Below are 18241 nucleotides of genomic sequence, written 5' to 3'. Positions count from 1 at the left end.
ACAGCTGGAGTCCTCCACCTATGACAGCAAATCACTGTAGTGAGCCGCTGTCTTGGACTGATGATTCATTCTCAAAACTTTTTTAAATTTACAGGTAAAATCTGTATTCAGTGAAGTCAGATTGTTAATTACTGAATAGTACCTGCCATCTCCTATGTCAGTAATAGGAAAGTCTTCACTGAATACACTGTGTTCCAAAATTACTATACAAAAAATATTGTTTCATATTTTCCTAAATTAACTTTGAATTGCAGTCATTGTTATTTTCCAGTCATCTACTATTCGAGTATAATTGAAATTGTTTTTTGATCAAACTACCTATGAAAACAGTATGTTTTTAAAAATAAACACTCAAAATTCATGTTTCAAATTATTATGCACAGCAGGGTTTTCAACCTTTTTTATTTTTATTTTGAAAAACAAAATGGTCAATTGTGAAATTATAAGCATTATCAGCTTATTACAAAATGAAATCAAACAGTTTTCAAGTCAAAACTTAATTCTAGGTGATGTTACATTTGCACATAGGACCCCTTGTTTGAAAGAAGCTTCTGAACTCCCTCGTCCATTGAATTTGTCAGTTTTTGGATGGTTTGTGCTTCAATTGTTTTGCTTGTGGACAGAATACCCTCCCAGAGCTGTTGCTTAGATGTGAACTGCCTCCTGCCATCATAGACACTCCTTTTGATGATGCTCCAGAGGTTCTCAATGGGGTTGAGGTCAGGGGAAGATGGTGGCCACACCATAAGTTTGTCCTCTTTTATGCCCATAGCAGCCAGAGATGCAGATGTGTTGTTTGCAGCATGAGACGGTGCATTATCATGCATGAAAATGATCTTGCTGCAGAATGCACGGTTCTTCCTCCTGAACCATGGCAGGAAGTGCTGTTTTGGAAACTCCACATAATTATGGAGTTCATCTTTACCCCTTCAGGGATCCTAAAGGGGCCAACAATCTCTCTCCCCATGATTTCAGCCCAAAACATTACTCCACCTCCTCCTTGTTGGCCCCTTAGCCATGTTTTCATGGGGTGTCCATCAACCAGCCATCCTCCACTCCATCCATCTGGACCATCGAGCGTTGCACGGCACTCATCGGTGAACAAAACAGTTTGGAAGTCAGTCTTCATGTATGGTTTGGCCCACTGGAGCTGTTTCTGCTTGTGTGCAGTGGATAGAGGTGGCGACAGGATGGCTTACGCACAGCTGCAAACCTCTGAAGGACCCTGCATCTTGTTGTTCGGGGGACATTGGAAGCACCAGCAGCTTCAAAAACTTGTCTGCTGCTATGACAAGGCATTTTAGCAGCTGCTCTTTTAACCTGACGCAATTGCCTGTTGGAAAGAGTCCTCAATTTCTCCTTATCAGCACGCACACGTGTGAGCTGTGAATCAGCTACATACTTCTTGATTGTGCGATGATCACAATGAAGTGTCTTGGCAATGTTGACTGTAGTCATGCCTTGACCTAAATACTCCACAATTTGTTGCTTCTCAGCAGCCGACACATGCTTTTTCTTTCCCATTTTGGCAAAAAATGTAGGCTGCTTAATAATGTGGAACATCCTTCTTTAGTAGTCTTGCCTTTATTTGGACACACCTGCCAAACTAATATGCACAGGTATCTGCAATTGCTTTCAGAGATATAAAGAGCCCTGACACACATCACCATCAATGAGTTTAAATGACAAACAAAAAAAGTCTAACCTTATCACTCCTAAACTCTTTTTGCATAATAATTTGGAACACAGTGTACAGATTCTACCCTTAAATTCAAAATTTTGAGAATGATCCGTCCAAGAGGAGAAAGAAGTGGATTTCTCCAAAAATATTACACAGTGGCTTATTTCCATGTGTATTATCAATTTATGAAATAAAAATTTAATAAGAGTGTTACATTTGAAAATAAATACATTTTTCTCCCAGTGTCACATGTCAATTGCTGGAGTAGGAAGTACAGAGACCATCATGGCACCTGGAAGCACCGAGCACCCTAACTGGCATGTTTGGTTAAAGTCTAGTGTTTGCAGATCGGAGGCAGCTATTGGCCTTAGACCACTAAAGGGGGGATTTTTTTTATTTTCTATGTCCAGTTAGCGGCTATGTGCTTTGTTGATACGGTCAGTTAGACTGGACACATTTTAATCCTTCTGCTACCAGTGGGTTTTGGTTCTTGTTTGGTTTTGTTGGGAGTCAGGACTATTTATTCCACTTTTTGGATTTTTGACATGTACAAATAATCTAAATTCTAAAATAAGAAATTGATATTAAACCACTATACCCATATAATTCCCAAAAGTAGACACCTTGTTCATTACAAAATGCCACTTGGCACTTTAAATACAGGCACCTTCTTGCAACTTTTGCAAAAAAAAAATGTACTCGCAGCGGGTCCTGACATGCGGGACCGTGAATCTCCTCCGCAGGAGAACGCGGGAGATCACAGCTGCTGGTTCCCATGATAAGGATTTGGGGCGCTGCAGTCTCATTCTTCTGTTTTCCGTGCGGTGGACAGACTCTGCAGCAAAGAATTGACATACTGCGGCTCAGCAAGCCGCACCGCAGATCAATTTTCTCTGCGGGCTGTACACGCACAGTGGGCATGGGATTTCTAGAAAGCACATCCACAGTGCTTGTACTGTACAACACAGCGTTTTGGATGCAGCTGAAAAATGCAGCATCCAAAACCTGCCAACACAGATCATGGGCACGTACCCCAAGTCAGGTGTGTATGGTTACTAAGGTACAACTAGGGTATGTTACACACACTGAGTATTTTCAGCAGAATTTATTGTTAAAGATTTTATTGAGTTGAATGAGACAATGACGCCCCCTAGAGACAACCTGAGCCACCGGGAAAGATTGGCCCTAAAAGAATTGGGGACGAATTCAGATATTATAATAAGGGAGGCGGACAATGGGGCGCCATTGTCCTATTGAACTCAGGTCTATATAAAAAATTAGTACTACAGGATCTACAGGATCCAGACACATATATATTGAATTGAATGGTGATCCAACTAGACATTATAATAATTTATTATTAAAAAATTTGGAGGAAGGCAACTGTACTGGTGCTATCAATGATAAAACAAAGGATTTTTTATTCAATAAAAATCCTGTTGTTCCAATCTACCACTGTCTCCCAAAGATCCATAAAAATCTTTCTCCCTCCCCCCCCCCCCCGCTACGGCCAATTGTTTCGGGTATAGGATCTTTGGGTGAAAATCTGGGGGGTTGGATAGACCAATTTCTTCAACCCTTGATACCTGAATTACTGGGTTACATTAGGGATACAAAAGAGGTTGTTAGAGCATTGGATGGATATGAGTGGAAAAATCATTTTTTATGGCTATCATGTGATGTAATATCCCTTTATCCCTTTATCCATCCATACCTCATAACATTGCATTACGATGTCTGTCTCAGCATTTGGATAGATTCAGTGATTATGATACATGTCTCAAGGACTTCATAGTTTCCTCTATTGATTTTCTTTTAAATCATAACTATTTTTTGTTTGACAGAAAGTTCTATTTACAGTGTAGAGGAGTTAGCATGGGGGCCCGCTTCTCCCCCTCGCTTGCAAATATTGTGATGGCGAGATGGGAGGAGGATTTTTTATATGCTGAACAGAATAAATTCTCCGGATATCTGCAATGGTATGGCAGATATCTGGACGATCTGCTTATGATTTGGTCGGGCCCTACTGATACCATACAAGACTTTCTTACCTACATTAATGACAATGGTTTTAATTTGACATTTACATCTTCTTTTCATGAGACAACTATGAACTTCTTGGACATTACTTTATGCTCTGAGAATAAGAATAGAGTTATGATCAAACCATACCGTAAATCTGCTACTAATTCTATCCTTACAGCAGACTCATGCCATCACTCACGGACCAAATATAATATTCCTGTAGGAGAACTAACTAGAATGAAACGAAATTGTTCCCAACCTAGTGACTATTTTAAGGAAGAGACTTTGACTTGTGACAGACTTGCAGACAGAGGGTACCCTGACTGGGTTCTTAATAGAGCCAAATCTATAGTGGCACAAATAAATAGATCAGATTTATTGGGAAAAAATCCAAGGAAAGGAAAATACAAGAATAAATTGGAACAAAGCAATAATATTCTTTTTTCGACTAATTATAGTAAACTATTTGATTCAATTACAAAAATAGTGAATAAATATTTACCTATACTTACTGAGGACTCAATTTTAAAACAAGTAACTAAAAATAATATTAGATGTGTTGCTAAACGAGCTCCTACTCTTGGTACCATTCTTTCTCCAAGTCTTTTTTTGAGTGAAGCTGACCATAGTGAGAAACCCTCTTGGATTACCCTGAAAGGTTTTTATAAATGTGGTGCGAACAAATGTAAAGCGTGCGGTTTTGCACAGAAAGGAAAAACCTTTCAGTCTACCTCAAATCAAAAAACTTTCCACATAAACTCCCTAATCAATTGTAACACGACCTTTGTCATATATGTAATAACATGTAAAACCTGTAACATTCAATATACAGGCTGCACGACGGGCCCTTTGAAAGTAAGAATTAGAAGACATCTTTCAGATGTTTTTAAACAGAACGCAATTGCTATATCAGCAGTTTCAAAACACTTTGCCTTGGTGCACCAGGGTGATATTAGCGGCTTCCAATTCAAGGGTGTAGAACAGATATCCAGACCGATCAGAGGTGGAGATCATAAAAGGAAACTATTAAATAGGGAATCCTTCTGGATTTTTACTCTCAACACTAGATATCCGGAAGGCTTAAATAATCGCCAGGACTTGATATTACACTATTAAATATAACTGGTATTACACCCTATTGATATTACACCTAATGACATCAATGTGACTTATATCCCAATTCATACTATGCGGTTTTTTTTTGTTTTGTTTTTTTTTTTTGTTTTTTTTTTTTACCATATGCCTCTACCATATGCTTGCAACCAAAAAATTGCTATTGGAATATTGCTTACCTTAATATGAATGGAATGTTAGATTAGTACATAATATCCATCCTCTATTGCATTTGGTATATTGTTGAAGGGAAGGCATATGTTATATATATGTGGAAAGTTATTTGTCAGATTGTCATTTTATCAGAGATCATATATCTCTTGAGGTATTTAATTATATCTATACTGCTATATGCATAGTGTCTTGTTGGATCACTATATACTATATTCATAGTTACATTAAACAACAAGGGAAATCGGTCTATACAAATGTTTTTAATATGTTTGTTATTCTATGTGTATATATGTTTTTTGTGTATATATTTTTTGTATCTGTGCACACTTGCATTATACCATATTATATCATGTATACTCATATATGTGAATTTGCTACTGTGTATCTCCATTTGTTTCGGATCCCTCGTAATTACTAGTTGAGGAGTTTCCTCTAGTGAAACCACACATGTGAAACTAATTAGTGGACCAGGGATCCGATTTAAGGGAGATGGTTACACTCTAAGTCAGAACATGACTAAGACCTGAAGCGTCGAAACGCGTTGTTCTGCCATCTTTCTGACATCTATTATGGTATCTGCTGGATTTTTATTACCTTATTTTCAATAAAAAAAGATTTTTAATCTATTCCTGGCGCTGGAAACTTCTTTTTCTATTTTGTATGGTTACTAAGGTACAACTAGGGTATGTTACACACATTGAGTATTTTCAGCAGAATTTTTCCTTTAAAAAAGTCTCTTGGCATGAAAAACTGTACAATACGCTCCTTTTCTTCGGCGCTTCATTGGGAGACCCAGACGATTGGGTGTATAGCTACTGCCTCCGGAGGCCACACAAAGCATTACACTAAAAAGTGTAAGGCCCCTCCCCTTCTGGCTATACAACCCCCGTGGGATCACGGGCTGCTCAGTTTTCAAGCTTTGTGCGAAGGAGGTCAGACATCCACGCATAGCTCCACTGTTTAGTCAGCAGTAGCTGCTGACTATGTCGGATGGAAGAAAAGAGGGCCCATACTAGGGCCCCCAGCATGCTCCCTTCTCACCCCACTTTTGTCGGCGGTGTTTGTTAAGGTTGAGGTACCCATTGCGGGTACGGAGGCTGGAGCCCACATGCTGTTTTCCTTCCCCATCCCCCTGAAGGGCTCTGGTGAAGTGGGATCTTACCGGCCTCCAGGCTCTGAGGCCGGGCTCCATCCACAGACCCGGAGAACCTGCTGGATACGGAGCTGGGTACCATCAGGGACAAGGCCCTGCAACATTCAGGTACTCTGTGTCCCCGTGCAGACAGGCACAGACACACTCCAGCGTTGCTGGGTGTGCTAGTGCGCCGGGGACAGTAGCGCCGCGCGCTTGGGCTATACTCACTGCAGCTTAGCTGCAGTGAGTTTATTTGTGGGGAACTACCGCGCCGGCCGCCCTAGAGGCTGCGGCGCGGCTGTGACTTGTGGTGCGCCGGGGACTTCGCGCTGACCGTGCTTTTACGACGGCAGCGCTTATAAATCTAGTCCCCGGCGTTTGCGGCCTAGTTCCGTTTCGTTCCCGCCCCCAACCCTGTCAGTCAGGGAAGGGGCGAGACGCTGTATAATGATCAGCGCCGAAGGGCTGGAGTCGTATTTACATACTCCAGCCCTCTCACTGGGCACAGTGGGACGCCAGTTTCCCGCTCTTTGTCTGCAGCACGCCCACGGCCCGCCCCTCTTCACAGGACGCCGGCAGCCATTCCTGCATGCAGTCTGAGCTGGAGAACGGACATAGCCCTGGGAGATCCAGACAGGGGATTCTGGCGACCACACACCCGCTCTTAAGCGGGCGGTAAGCAGCACCTAGGTGCTGACCCCACTAGTGCCACAGTGTTGTTTATTGTACTTTTGTCTGTACCTATATATATTGCACTGTACGGTCGCTTCTTGGCTTTATACCCTATATTGCTCTGAGGAGACGACAGCATGTCATCCGCAAAAAGCAAGGGTGCCAAGGCACAGGCTTTATATGCTGCTTGTACCGCATGTGGGGCTGATCTACCGGCAGGTTCCTCTGACCCCCATTGTGTGCAATGTTCGGTCCCTGTGCCACTTCGTCAGCCGGAGTCTATGCTAGTAGTGGCCCAGGCAGAGATGCCTGTGAATCCTGCCCCGGTGACGGGGACAGAGTTTGCAGTTTTTGCTGATAAAATGTCTGTGACTATGACAAAAATTCTAGAATCTTTGCAGTCCAGGCCGGTCGCTCAGACCATGGGCACTGTTGATTCACTGTTCCCCGGTCCCCCTCAGTTGGAACTAATGCGTGCTCCAAGGGGGTCCCACGCATCACAGGCTGAAGGCTCTGACTCGGACGACAGTCCCAGGCAGCCTAAGCGAGCTCGCTGGGAGAGACCCTCGGCGTCATCACGCTGGTCAGGGTCTCAGCGAGAGGATTCTCTGTATGATGAGACAGAGGTAGATGATCAGGAGTCTAATCCTGAGACCGCTCTCAATCTGGATACTCCTGATGGTGTCGCCATGGTGAATGACCTTATAGCGGCCATCAATAGACTGTTGGATATTTCTCCCCCAGCCCCTCCAGCGGGGGAGGCAGCTGCACAGCAAGAGAAATTCCATTTCAGATATCCCAAGCGTAAATTGAGTACTTTTCTAGACCACTCTGACTTCAGAGAAGCAGTCCAGAAACATCATGCTTATCCAGATAAGCGTTTTTCCAAGCGTCTTAAGGATACAAGTTATCCTTTTCCCCCTGACGTGGTCAAACGCTGGACCCAGTGTCCAAAGGTGGACCCCCCAATCTCCAGGCTTGCGGCTAGATCCATAGTTGCAGTGGAAGATGGGGCTTCACTTAAAGATGCCACTGACAGGCAGATGGACCTTTGGTTGAAATCTGTCTATGAAGCTATTGGCGCGTCGTTTGCTCCAGCATTCGCAGCCGTGTGGGCACTCCAAGCTATTTCAGCTGGTCTGGCGCAGGTGGACTCTGTCATACGTCCATCAGTGCCGCAGGTGGCGTCCTTAACCTCGCAAATGTCTGCGTTTGCGACTTACGCTATCAATGCTGTCCTGGACTCTACGAGCCGTACATCTATGGCGTCTGCCAACTCTGTCATTTTACGCAGAGCCTTGTGGTTGAAAGAATGGAAAGCAGATTCTGCGTCCAAAAAATGCTTAACCAGTTTGCCATTATCTGGAGACAGACTGTTTGGTGAGCAATTGGCTGAAATCATTAAACAGTCCAAGGGTAAGGACTCTTCCTTACCCCAGCCCAGATCAAGCAAACCCCAACAGAGGAGGGGACAGTCGAGGTTTCGGTCCTTTCGTGGCTCGGGCAGGGCCCAATTCTCCTCGTCCAAAAGGACTCAGAAAGAGCAGAGGAGTTCAGATTCCTGGCGGGCTCACTCACGCCCAAAGAAAGCAGCCGGAGGAACCGCTTCCAAGGCGGCTGCCTCATGACTTTCAGCCGCCTCTCTCCGCATCCTCGGTCGGTGGCAGGCTCTCCCGCTTTGGCGACATTTGGCTGTCACAGGTCAAGGACCGGTGGGTGAGAGACATTTTGTCTCACGGGTACAGGATAGAGTTCAGTTCTCGTCCTCCGCCTCGATTCTTCAGAACTTCCCCACCTCCCGACCGAGCCGATGCTCTTCTGCAGGCGGTGTGCTCCCTAAGGGCAGAAGGAGTGGTGATCCCTGTTCCTCCTCAGGAACAAGGTCAAGGTTTTTACTCCAATCTGTTTGTGGTACCAAAAAAGGACGGCTCTTTCCGTCCTGTTCTGGACCTAAAACTGCTCAACAAGCACGTGAAAATCAGGCGGTTCCGGATGGAATCCCTCCGCTCCGTCATTTCCTCGATGTCTCAAGGAGATTTTCTAGCATCAATAGACATCAAAGATGCTTATCTCCACGTGCCGATTGCTCCAGAGCACCAGCGTTTTCTACGCTTCGTGATAGGGGACGACCATCTTCAGTTCGTAGCCCTGCCATTTGGTCTGGCGACAGCCCCACGGGTTTTCACCAAGGTCATGGCAGCAGTGGTAGCAGTCTTGCACTCTCAGGGACACTCGGTGATCCCTTACTTGGACGATCTACTTGTCAAGGCACCCTCTCAAGGAGCATGCCAACACAGCCTGAACGTTGCGCTGGAGACTCTCCAGACCTTCGGGTGGATCATCAACTTTTCAAAGTCAAACCTGTCTCCGACCCAATCACTAACATATCTTGGCATGGAGTTTCATACTCTCTCAGCGGTAGTGAAGCTTCCGCTGGACAAGCAGCGGTCACTACAGACAGGGGTGCAGTCTCTCCTTCAAGGCCAGTCGCACCCCTTAAGACGCCTCATGCACTTCCTAGGGAAGATGGTGGCAGCAATGGAGGCAGTTCCGTTTGCGCAGTTTCATCTGCGCCCACTTCAATGGGACATTCTCCGCCAATGGGACAGGAAGTCGACGTCCTTGGACAGGAAAGTCTCCCTTTCCCAGACGGCCAAGGACTCTCTTCAGTGGTGGCTTCTTCCCACCTCATTATCACAAGGAAGGTCCTTCCTACCCCCATCCTGGGCGGTGGTCACGACGGACGCGAGCCTGTCAGGGTGGGGAGCAGTTTTTCTCCACCACAGGGCTCAAGGTACGTGGACTCAGCAGGAGTCCACCCTTCAGATCAATGTTCTGGAAATCAGGGCAGTGTATCTTGCCCTACAAGCCTTCCAGCACTGGCTGGAAGGAAAGCAGATCCGAATTCAGTCGGACAACTCCACAGCGGTGGCATACATCAACCACCAAGGTGGGACACGCAGTCGGCAAGCCTTCCAGGAAGTCCGGCGGATTCTGATGTGGGTGGAAGCCACGGCCTCCACCATATCCGCAGTTCACATCCCCGGCGTAGAAAACTGGGAAGCAGACTTCCTCAGTCGCCAGGGCATGGACGCAGGGGAATGGTCCCTTCACCCGGACGTGTTTCAGGAAATCTGCCGCCGCTGGGGAGTGCCGGACGTCGACCTAATGGCGTCTCGGCACAACAACAAGGTCCCGACCTTCATGGCGAGGTCTCGCGATCAAAGAGCTCTGGCGGCAGACGCCTTGGTGCAAGATTGGTCGCAGTTCCAGCTTCCCTATGTGTTTCCCCCTCTGGCACTCTTACCCAGAGTGCTACGCAAGATCAGGTCCGATTGCCGCCGCGTCTTACTCGTCGCCCCAGACTGGCCGAGGAGATCGTGGTACCCGGATCTGTGGCATCTCACGGTCGGCCAACCGTGGGCGCTACCAGACCGGCCAGACTTACTGTCACAAGGGCCGTTTTTCCATCTGAATTCTGCGGCCCTGAACCTGACTGTGTGGCCATTGAGTCCTGGATCCTAGCGTCTTCAGGATTATCTCAAGGGGTCGTGGCCACCATGAGACAGGCTAGGAAGCCCACGTCTGCTAAGATCTATCACAGAACGTGGAAGATTTTCTTATCCTGGTGCTCTGCACAGGGAGTGTCCCCCTGGCCATTTGCATTGCCTACTTTTCTTTCCTTCCTGCAATCTGGTTTGGAAAAAGGCTTAGCGCTCGGCTCCCTTAAAGGACAAGTCTCAGCGCTATCAGTATTTTTTCAGAAGCGTCTAGCACGACTTCCTCAGGTACGCACGTTCCTGCAGGGGGTTTGTCACATCGTCCCTCCGTACAAACGGCCGTTAGATCCATGGGATCTGAACAGGGTACTGGTTGCTCTCCAGAAGCCGCCCTTCGAGCCTCTGAAGGAGGTGTCACTTTCTCGACTCTCACAGAAAGTGGCCTTTCTGGTAGCGGTCACGTCTCTTCGGAGAGTGTCTGAGCTAGCAGCGCTGTCATCCAAAGCTCCCTTCCTGGTGTTTCACCAGGACAAGGTAGTGCTGCGCCCGATTCAGGAATTCTCCCTAAGGTGGTATCCTCTTTTCATCTCAATCAGGATATCTCCTTACCTTCCTTTTGTCCTCATCCAGTTCATCGGTATGAGAAGGATTTGCATTTGTTAGATCTGGTGAGAGCACTCAGAATCTACATCTCCCGCACGGCGCCCCTGCGCCGCTCGGATGCACTCTTTGTCCTTGTCGCTGGTAAGCGCAAAGGGTCGCAGGCTTCCAAATCCACCCTGGCTCGATGGCTCAAGGAACCAATTCTTGAAGCCTACCGTTGTGCTGGGCTTCCGGTTCCATCAGGGCTGAAGGCCCATTCTACCAGAGCCGTGGGTGCGTCCTGGGCATTACGACACCAGGCTACCTGGTCGAGCCTGCACACTTTCACCAAACATTATCAGGTGCATACCTACGCTTCGGCGGACGCCAGCCTAGGTAGAAGAGTCCTGCAGGCGGCAGTTGCCTCCTCGTAGGGGAGGGCTGTTTTGCAGCTCTAACTTGAGGTATTATTTTACCCACCCAGGGACTGCTTTTGGACGTCCCAATCGTCTGGGTCTCCCAATGGAGCGCCGAAGAAGAAGGGAATTTTGTTACTTACCGTAAATTCCTTTTCTTCTAGCTCCAATTGGGAGACCCAGCACCCGCCCTGTTTCCTTCGGGATTTTTGTTTTTTTCGGGTACACATGTTGTTCATGTTGAACGGTTTCAGTTCTCCGATGTTACTTCGGATTGAATTTGTTTAAACCAGTTATTGGCTTTCCTCCTTCTTGCTTTAGCACTAAAACTGAGCAGCCCGTGATCCCACGGGGGGTGTATAGCCAGAAGGGGAGGGGCCTTACACTTTTTAGTGTAATGCTTTGTGTGGCCTCCGGAGGCAGTAGCTATACACCCAATCGTCTGGGTCTCCCAATTGGAGCTAGAAGAAAAGGAATTTACGGTAAGTAACAAAATTCCCTTCTTTGTATAATTTTTACTTGCGTTTTTGTTGCGTTTTTATTTTTCTAGGTATTGAAATATTTGATGTAAAAAAAAAATATATTGGTTAAAATACGCAATTAAAAAAAAAAAAGTCAGAAAACTAATTTGCTTTGCTGGTACAGTAAAACGCTGTGGGTTTTTTTGTGCACAAAAAACATTGTCCACAGGTTCTTAAGTAAATGCAAAAATTATAGAGAATGCAAACGCTAAACTCTGATTAGGTAAGAATTCCTCATGGACTGAGGGGTTGGTTTCTTCTGCACCAGGATTATTGGGTTATTATATATTGAAGGAAACGGAGCGAGTATTAAAAAGTGGTAGAATGATGCATTAGAGGGATGGCTGTAATGGACGGCTATAGATTACCAGGACTGCATTGAAGTCACTCCATACATCCAGCGCACTTGAGCTGTCTACTAAATCACTGAACTGCAGAAATATGTAGCATTGAAGAGGCAATATACTGCTATCAAAACCCTCAATTCACAAGGCGCTGTCACTTTTATACTTTATACTCTTGGTAGTGTGTTTTTATATTTGTTTCTTCCTTCTAGATAGGTTAGGCCCTTTACTCTGGAGCCTATATACAGTGGGAGAAAACAAAAGTATTGAACAGGTCACCAATATTTCTAAAGGTGCAAGTGACCTGAATTCCTCACCAGATGTCTGTAACAAGCCATCCAATCAACACAGGCAAAGAAATCAAACCATTGATGTCCAAAAATGTAGTAATGTGTAATAATGATGGATGACGCAGGGAAAAATAACTGAACACATGAAGACTGGTGCAAAAAGTTATGGATAGTCATGACATTAGCTGAAATGTATCATTAATTAGAAAGTAATCCTGCCACAAAAAAAACAAACAATCAGCTGGTTCAACTGATGGCCTATAAAAAGGTGTCATCACCAAGGTAACTACAAAACACATACAGCTGCACTCTAAAATGCTAACAATGAATAATTGAACTCTGGTATTGCATTACTGATATAGGAATGTTTGAAGAAAAAAAAGAGATATTTAGTATATGTATTGCCCAATGCATGTAACCGGCGACAGTGTATCACAATATGCTGGGACCCTAACTCAAATGCCTCTACCTGGGTTAAAAACCTACATATCTGGGCAGCTAGGATCCAGCCATAAGGAAGGATGGACACAGCCTGGTTATAGGGCGGAGTGCTCCAAATATAGGTGTTCAGAGACCGCGAATGGCTCTCCCTGGGGTGCACACAGCATGCAGCGAACCAAATCTTGTGCTTTGTGATCATTTTCACAAATGAAATATCCGAGCACCTGTGATACTCGGCTGAGCTCCGCAATGCTCGATTGAGTACCGAACAGTGCTGAGCACACTTGCTCAACCCTAGTGTTTGTGTGAAACAGTGGGCTCAAAATCACACCTAAGCAATGCTGAGACTAGTTTCTCCATACAGGAGGCATCTTGAAGTTGTCATTACTAACAAGGCTTTTGTACAAAGTATAAAACAAATTTCAGTAAGTGTGTTCAATACTTGTTCCCTGTGTAATTTCTCATTATTGCACATCACTACATTTCTGGACATCTATGGTTTGATTCCTTTCCTCTATGGATTTTATGGGTTGTTCCTGACATCTGGTGAGAAATTCATGTCAATAGCACCTTTAGAAATAGATTTGCTTAAAAAATTGGTGACGTGTTCAATACTTATTTCCGGTTTGTGGGAATCTATGACCCTATATTGTTGTATAATTTCTATGTGTGATATTTTTGCCCATTGTTGTACTTCAGCAGTAGCACCTTTTAGGAAATTTAGATGTGGTGATGCCATTTCTGGTAATTATTGTATTTAACCATTAGGGAGTCTTTCAGTCCGGCGGGGAGCATCGTGTTAGGGAGTCTTTCAGTCCGGCGGGGAGCATCGTGTTAGGGAGTCTTTCAGTCCGGCGGGGAGCATCGTGTTAGGGAGTCTTTCAGTCCGGCAGGGAGCATCGTGTTAGGGAGTCTTTCAGTCCGGCGGGGAGCATCGTGTTAGGGAGTCTTTCAGTCCGGCGGGGAGCATCGTGTTAGGGAGTCTTTCAGTCCGGCGGGGAGCATCGTGTTAGGGAGTCTTTCAGTCCGGCGGGGAGCATCGTGTTAGGGAGTCTTTCAGTCCGGCGGGGAGCATCGTGTTAGGGAGTCTTTCAGTCCGGCGGGGAGCATCGTGTTAGGGAGTCTTTCAGTCTGGCGGGGAGCATAGTGTTAGGGAGTCTTTCAGTCCGGCGGGGAGCATCGTGTTAGGGAGTCTTTCAGTCCGGCGGGGAGCATCGTGTTAGGGAGTCTTTCAGTCCGGCAGGGAGCATAGTGTTCTGCTGTTGCAGTTTTTCCTTTTAACGTGGCAACGTTCTTCTTTTGGAGTGAGAATATAGGATGCTGAAGTGAGATCTGAGATGTTGTTTCTCTCCAATCACAAACCACTCATCATTCGCTCCTGGCTGTGGCAATCAGTGACCAGATAAAGTGCAGCCGGTCCTCCTGTGCGCCGCTTCTTGTACTCTCACATATCGGCTGAGTTCATTTATGACATCGGTGGTGAATTATGGCTGAGACTCAATTCACTGCCTAGGAGACTTGTTTTTTTTTATTACTAATAGATCTTAAAAGCACTGTTGCCCCTTTTTATATTGTTACAGTATATGACCTTATAAAACGGAAATTTAGGGAAGAAACTCATGAAAAGGCCTCAAAGTGCCAGTGAAGAAGGCGCATCTTCTACTGCAGCATGGTTGACCTGTATATCTCCCTTCCACTATGGGTGGCAAGTGGCTTCATGAAATATCCATTTGTAAAGTGTGAATTTAGCTTTTAGTTCTGTATCTGGAGGTGAGCGGGTACCTGCTGGGTCGCATGCGCAGCCATAATGTATCATCCAGCTGTGATATTCTAGTGCAGTTGGATGATACTTGCCGATGGGCAAGCGACCAGGTCTCAGTAGACACCATGGCCGCACTCCCCTGATGTGAAAATGTGCAGAACTGGATTCCTGGACACCTGATTATGTGCACACCTCGGCAGGTATTGGTATATATGTCACTGGTCCTGCTTCGCTCAAGATATGGAAGTGAAAATGGCTAGGAAAGCAGCTCCACACTTATAGGGAATTTGTCATCTGTTTTTTGCCACCTAATCTGAGAGCAGCATAATATAGAAACAGAGATCCTGATTCCAGCGACATGTCACTTACTGGGCTGCTTAGTGTAGTTTTGATAAAAATCACCATTTTATCAGCAGGAGATTATCATTACAGGACTACTTGGCGTGGTGCAGGTAGTCCAGCATATTCATGAGCGCTGCATACCTGTCCAGACCACTGATTAGTGTCCACAGAACACTGCTAATCACTGGGATGGGCGGGGGTACAGAGCTCCATATTCAAATAACTGCTAGATCTGCAACAGAGAAAACATTGATTTTATCAAAATGACAACAAACAGCTCAGTAAGTGACACATCACTGTAATCAGGGTCTCTGTCTCTACATTATGATGAGGTAGCAGAAACCTGGTGACAGACTCCTTCATCCACAGGTTGTATGTGGTTTTGCAGCTTCATCACATCCCCTTTGACCTAAGCTGCAGTACCAGACATAACCTGTGGGCAGGTGTGGTGCTATTTTTGACAGGCGCAGACATGGGGGGTTTTTTTTTTGTTTTTTTTTTTTTTTTGCAATTCCTGACCAAGTTTTTTAAGGAGTGTTCTTTATTCAGCGGTCTGTGTACTGTGACTTGTCAAACTGTGATTAAGTGGGTTTAGCAAGTCCGCGGGCAGCTTGTCAGCTATATGTACCGGCCATGTGTCACCAGAGGCACAAAGTGCTGACAGCCCACCCTGTCCAGAAAAATCAGTGCCAGTCATTACCCAATGTTGGAGCAGAGTAGTCACCGCAGTGTGAATATTACCTAAAGTGAAAGTAGTTCTTTTCAAGGGCAGATTTCTTTCCAAGTGGTAAGATCCTCAGTGTGAGACTGTGCGGGCTGACATTAAACTGAGCAGACAGAACTGCAGCGCTGGCGGGCTCCCGGCATCTATCACCCAAATTGGTAATTTCAGTCTGCTTGCATAACTGGAGGGCTCAGGAGCAACTCAGCACTTTTCCTGCACCAGTCAGACATGTTATATCTCTTGTGTTTTGCAGCCATCTCTTCCGGTCTTGTATACACTGTCCAGCCAGGCCACTCATGAAGCCGTTCATCTGCTTTGCAGGATGTTGGTCTTTGATCCAGTAAGTATTTTTACACCGCATTATAGATCATTAATCCCCTTGTAGTGGTCGCTTTATGCACTTTTTGGAATGATAAAAAAAAAATGTAAATATAGTGAAAAATGCATAATTAGTGTAAATACATAATATTACATTGATATGCATGAATTACTGGACATATAAGAGACAATCGCCCATAGTTAGAAACAAAGAAGGGAATAATGCGATCAAACAGTCCTAAGTAATAAGTTTTTTTTAATTTTTTATATATGAATTTTTTAAGTATTTTGTACCAGTGGAACATGTAGTATGATAATACAATTCTGGATAATAATAATAATGGATAATTTGTATTATCTTACTACAAAATACTTAAAAAATTCATATATAAAAAAAATAAAAAACTTTTATTACTTAGCACTGTTTGATCGCATTATTCACTTTTTGGAATGATGCAAGGTCCTAATTGTTTTTAGTATTATTTCAGTAATATTTAAAGGGAACCTGTCAACCAATATACAATCCTGAAACACAGCTATAGCATGTTGTGTAATGGGGAAAGCTTTCTAAGCGTGTTCCCCTCCAAAACTGGAGACCTCTTTTATAACATAAGCGAGCACTACCTGTAAAGGATCAAGGTGACGGTCTCTCATTAAGTCATGCATTGCTGATCTTACAAGGCAGCTCCGGTGGTGTCCGCCATCTGCGGAGTACACAGGAGAAGCTGCGGCCCATCACTGTGCATGTCGGGTACCGCGGGGGCTGCCTTAGGCTACTTTCACACATCAGTTTATTTCCATCGGGCATAATCCTGAAAAAAAATTGATAAAACAGATTCGGCGCCGGATCCGTTTTATCCCCATTGATTTGTATTCGCGCCGCATTATGCCTGATGGCCTTGCGTTGCATCCGGGTTTTGCCGGATCCGTCGTAATTGGCTAATGTGGCGGCCAGATGGAACGTCTCTTGTAACGTTTTTTGTCTTTGACAAAAAACTCATTGCGCCGGATCCAGCGCGATACGGCGTGATTTACAATAGAAGCCTATAGACACCAGATCCGGCGTAATGCGGAAAAAAACGGATGCGGCTGCCGGATCCGTTTTTGTAAACTGAGCATGCTCCAATTCATTGAAAAAAAAAAAAAAAACAGATCCAGCAAAAAAAAAACGGACGAAATGAATGCAAAAACAGATGCACCGAATCAGTTTTTTTTTTGAAGGATCAGGTATACCGGATCCGTCAAAAAAAAAAAAATGATCCAGCGCATCCGTTTCTTGCATTTTCTGCGCTGGATCCGTTACATCAGGCACACGCCGGATTTTGTCTGATGCCAAAAACACTGATGTGTGAAAGTAGCCTTAGTCAATATGAGGCTGGCACCGCCTCATGGACTTTCAGCTGGCATTCTACTTCTTTTTTTTTTTTTTTTCTTTTTTACTTCGTTTTATTAGCAAAATAGTCAAGTCAGACATGGTACATCACGGATTATACATAACAATAAACAAATTATAAAGTACCAATCGAGCATAAAAGCTAGTCTCAATCATATCTGATTCAAAGTTATCGTCTGTCCACTGTATCATTGGAACAATCAATGTATCTCTGTGATGGCAAGAAGAGAATGGCACTTCCTATATATGCGTCTAGGAGATATTGGGGTGCACTTCAGGTTCCAAAGCCAAACATTGAGAAGTATACAAGGCACTCCCAAGATGATTTGAAGAAATATTTATTGATGTGCGTGACAAAAACGTTTTCGGTCCTATGTGGACCTTCCTCAGTAGCACATATGTGAGGGAAAACGCTGTGTGGGCTGTCAGACGTGGAATCCACCGCTGTATGGGGCCTGCCGGTGGATTCCGCGTCTGACAGCCCACACAGCGTTTTCCCTCACATATGTGCTACTGAGGAAGGTCCACATAGGAACGAAAACGTTTTTGTCACGCACATCAATAAATATTTCTTCAAATCATCTTGGGAGTGCCTTGTATCTCTGTGATAGACATGCAGGTAACTTATTCAGAATTAGTCTGAAATGACCATAATTAAAAAACATAGAAATAACACAACAGACAAACATAAAGTATAACCATACTATCACTATTTTCTGCTGGAGGATGTCACATCTTCAAACTGCAAGAAGAATCATTAGCTACAGTAACCTCTCTCTCAAGTGTCTGTGGGTGTGCTGGGAGAGGA

At 44.8% G+C, this 18241-nt stretch overlaps 1 protein-coding gene across 1 annotated transcript in view; it reads left to right on the top strand.

Moving 5' to 3' along the window:
* Window positions 1-18241, top strand: part of NLK (nemo like kinase) — a 226252-nt gene that overhangs the window by 189160 nt on the left and 18851 nt on the right. Inside the window, exon 8 of the mRNA XM_075335303.1 lies at window positions 15976-16062. Coding sequence (XP_075191418.1) covers window positions 15976-16062 — 87 coding nt within the window. The remainder of the gene's footprint in view (window positions 1-15975; window positions 16063-18241) is intronic.

This window comes from Anomaloglossus baeobatrachus, chromosome 2 (assembly GCF_048569485.1).
Source record: "Anomaloglossus baeobatrachus isolate aAnoBae1 chromosome 2, aAnoBae1.hap1, whole genome shotgun sequence".
NCBI classification, from domain to species: Eukaryota; Metazoa; Chordata; class Amphibia; order Anura; family Aromobatidae; genus Anomaloglossus; species Anomaloglossus baeobatrachus.
The sequence above is the reverse complement of the archived record's forward strand: the minus strand, read 5'-3'. Positions and strand labels throughout refer to the sequence as shown.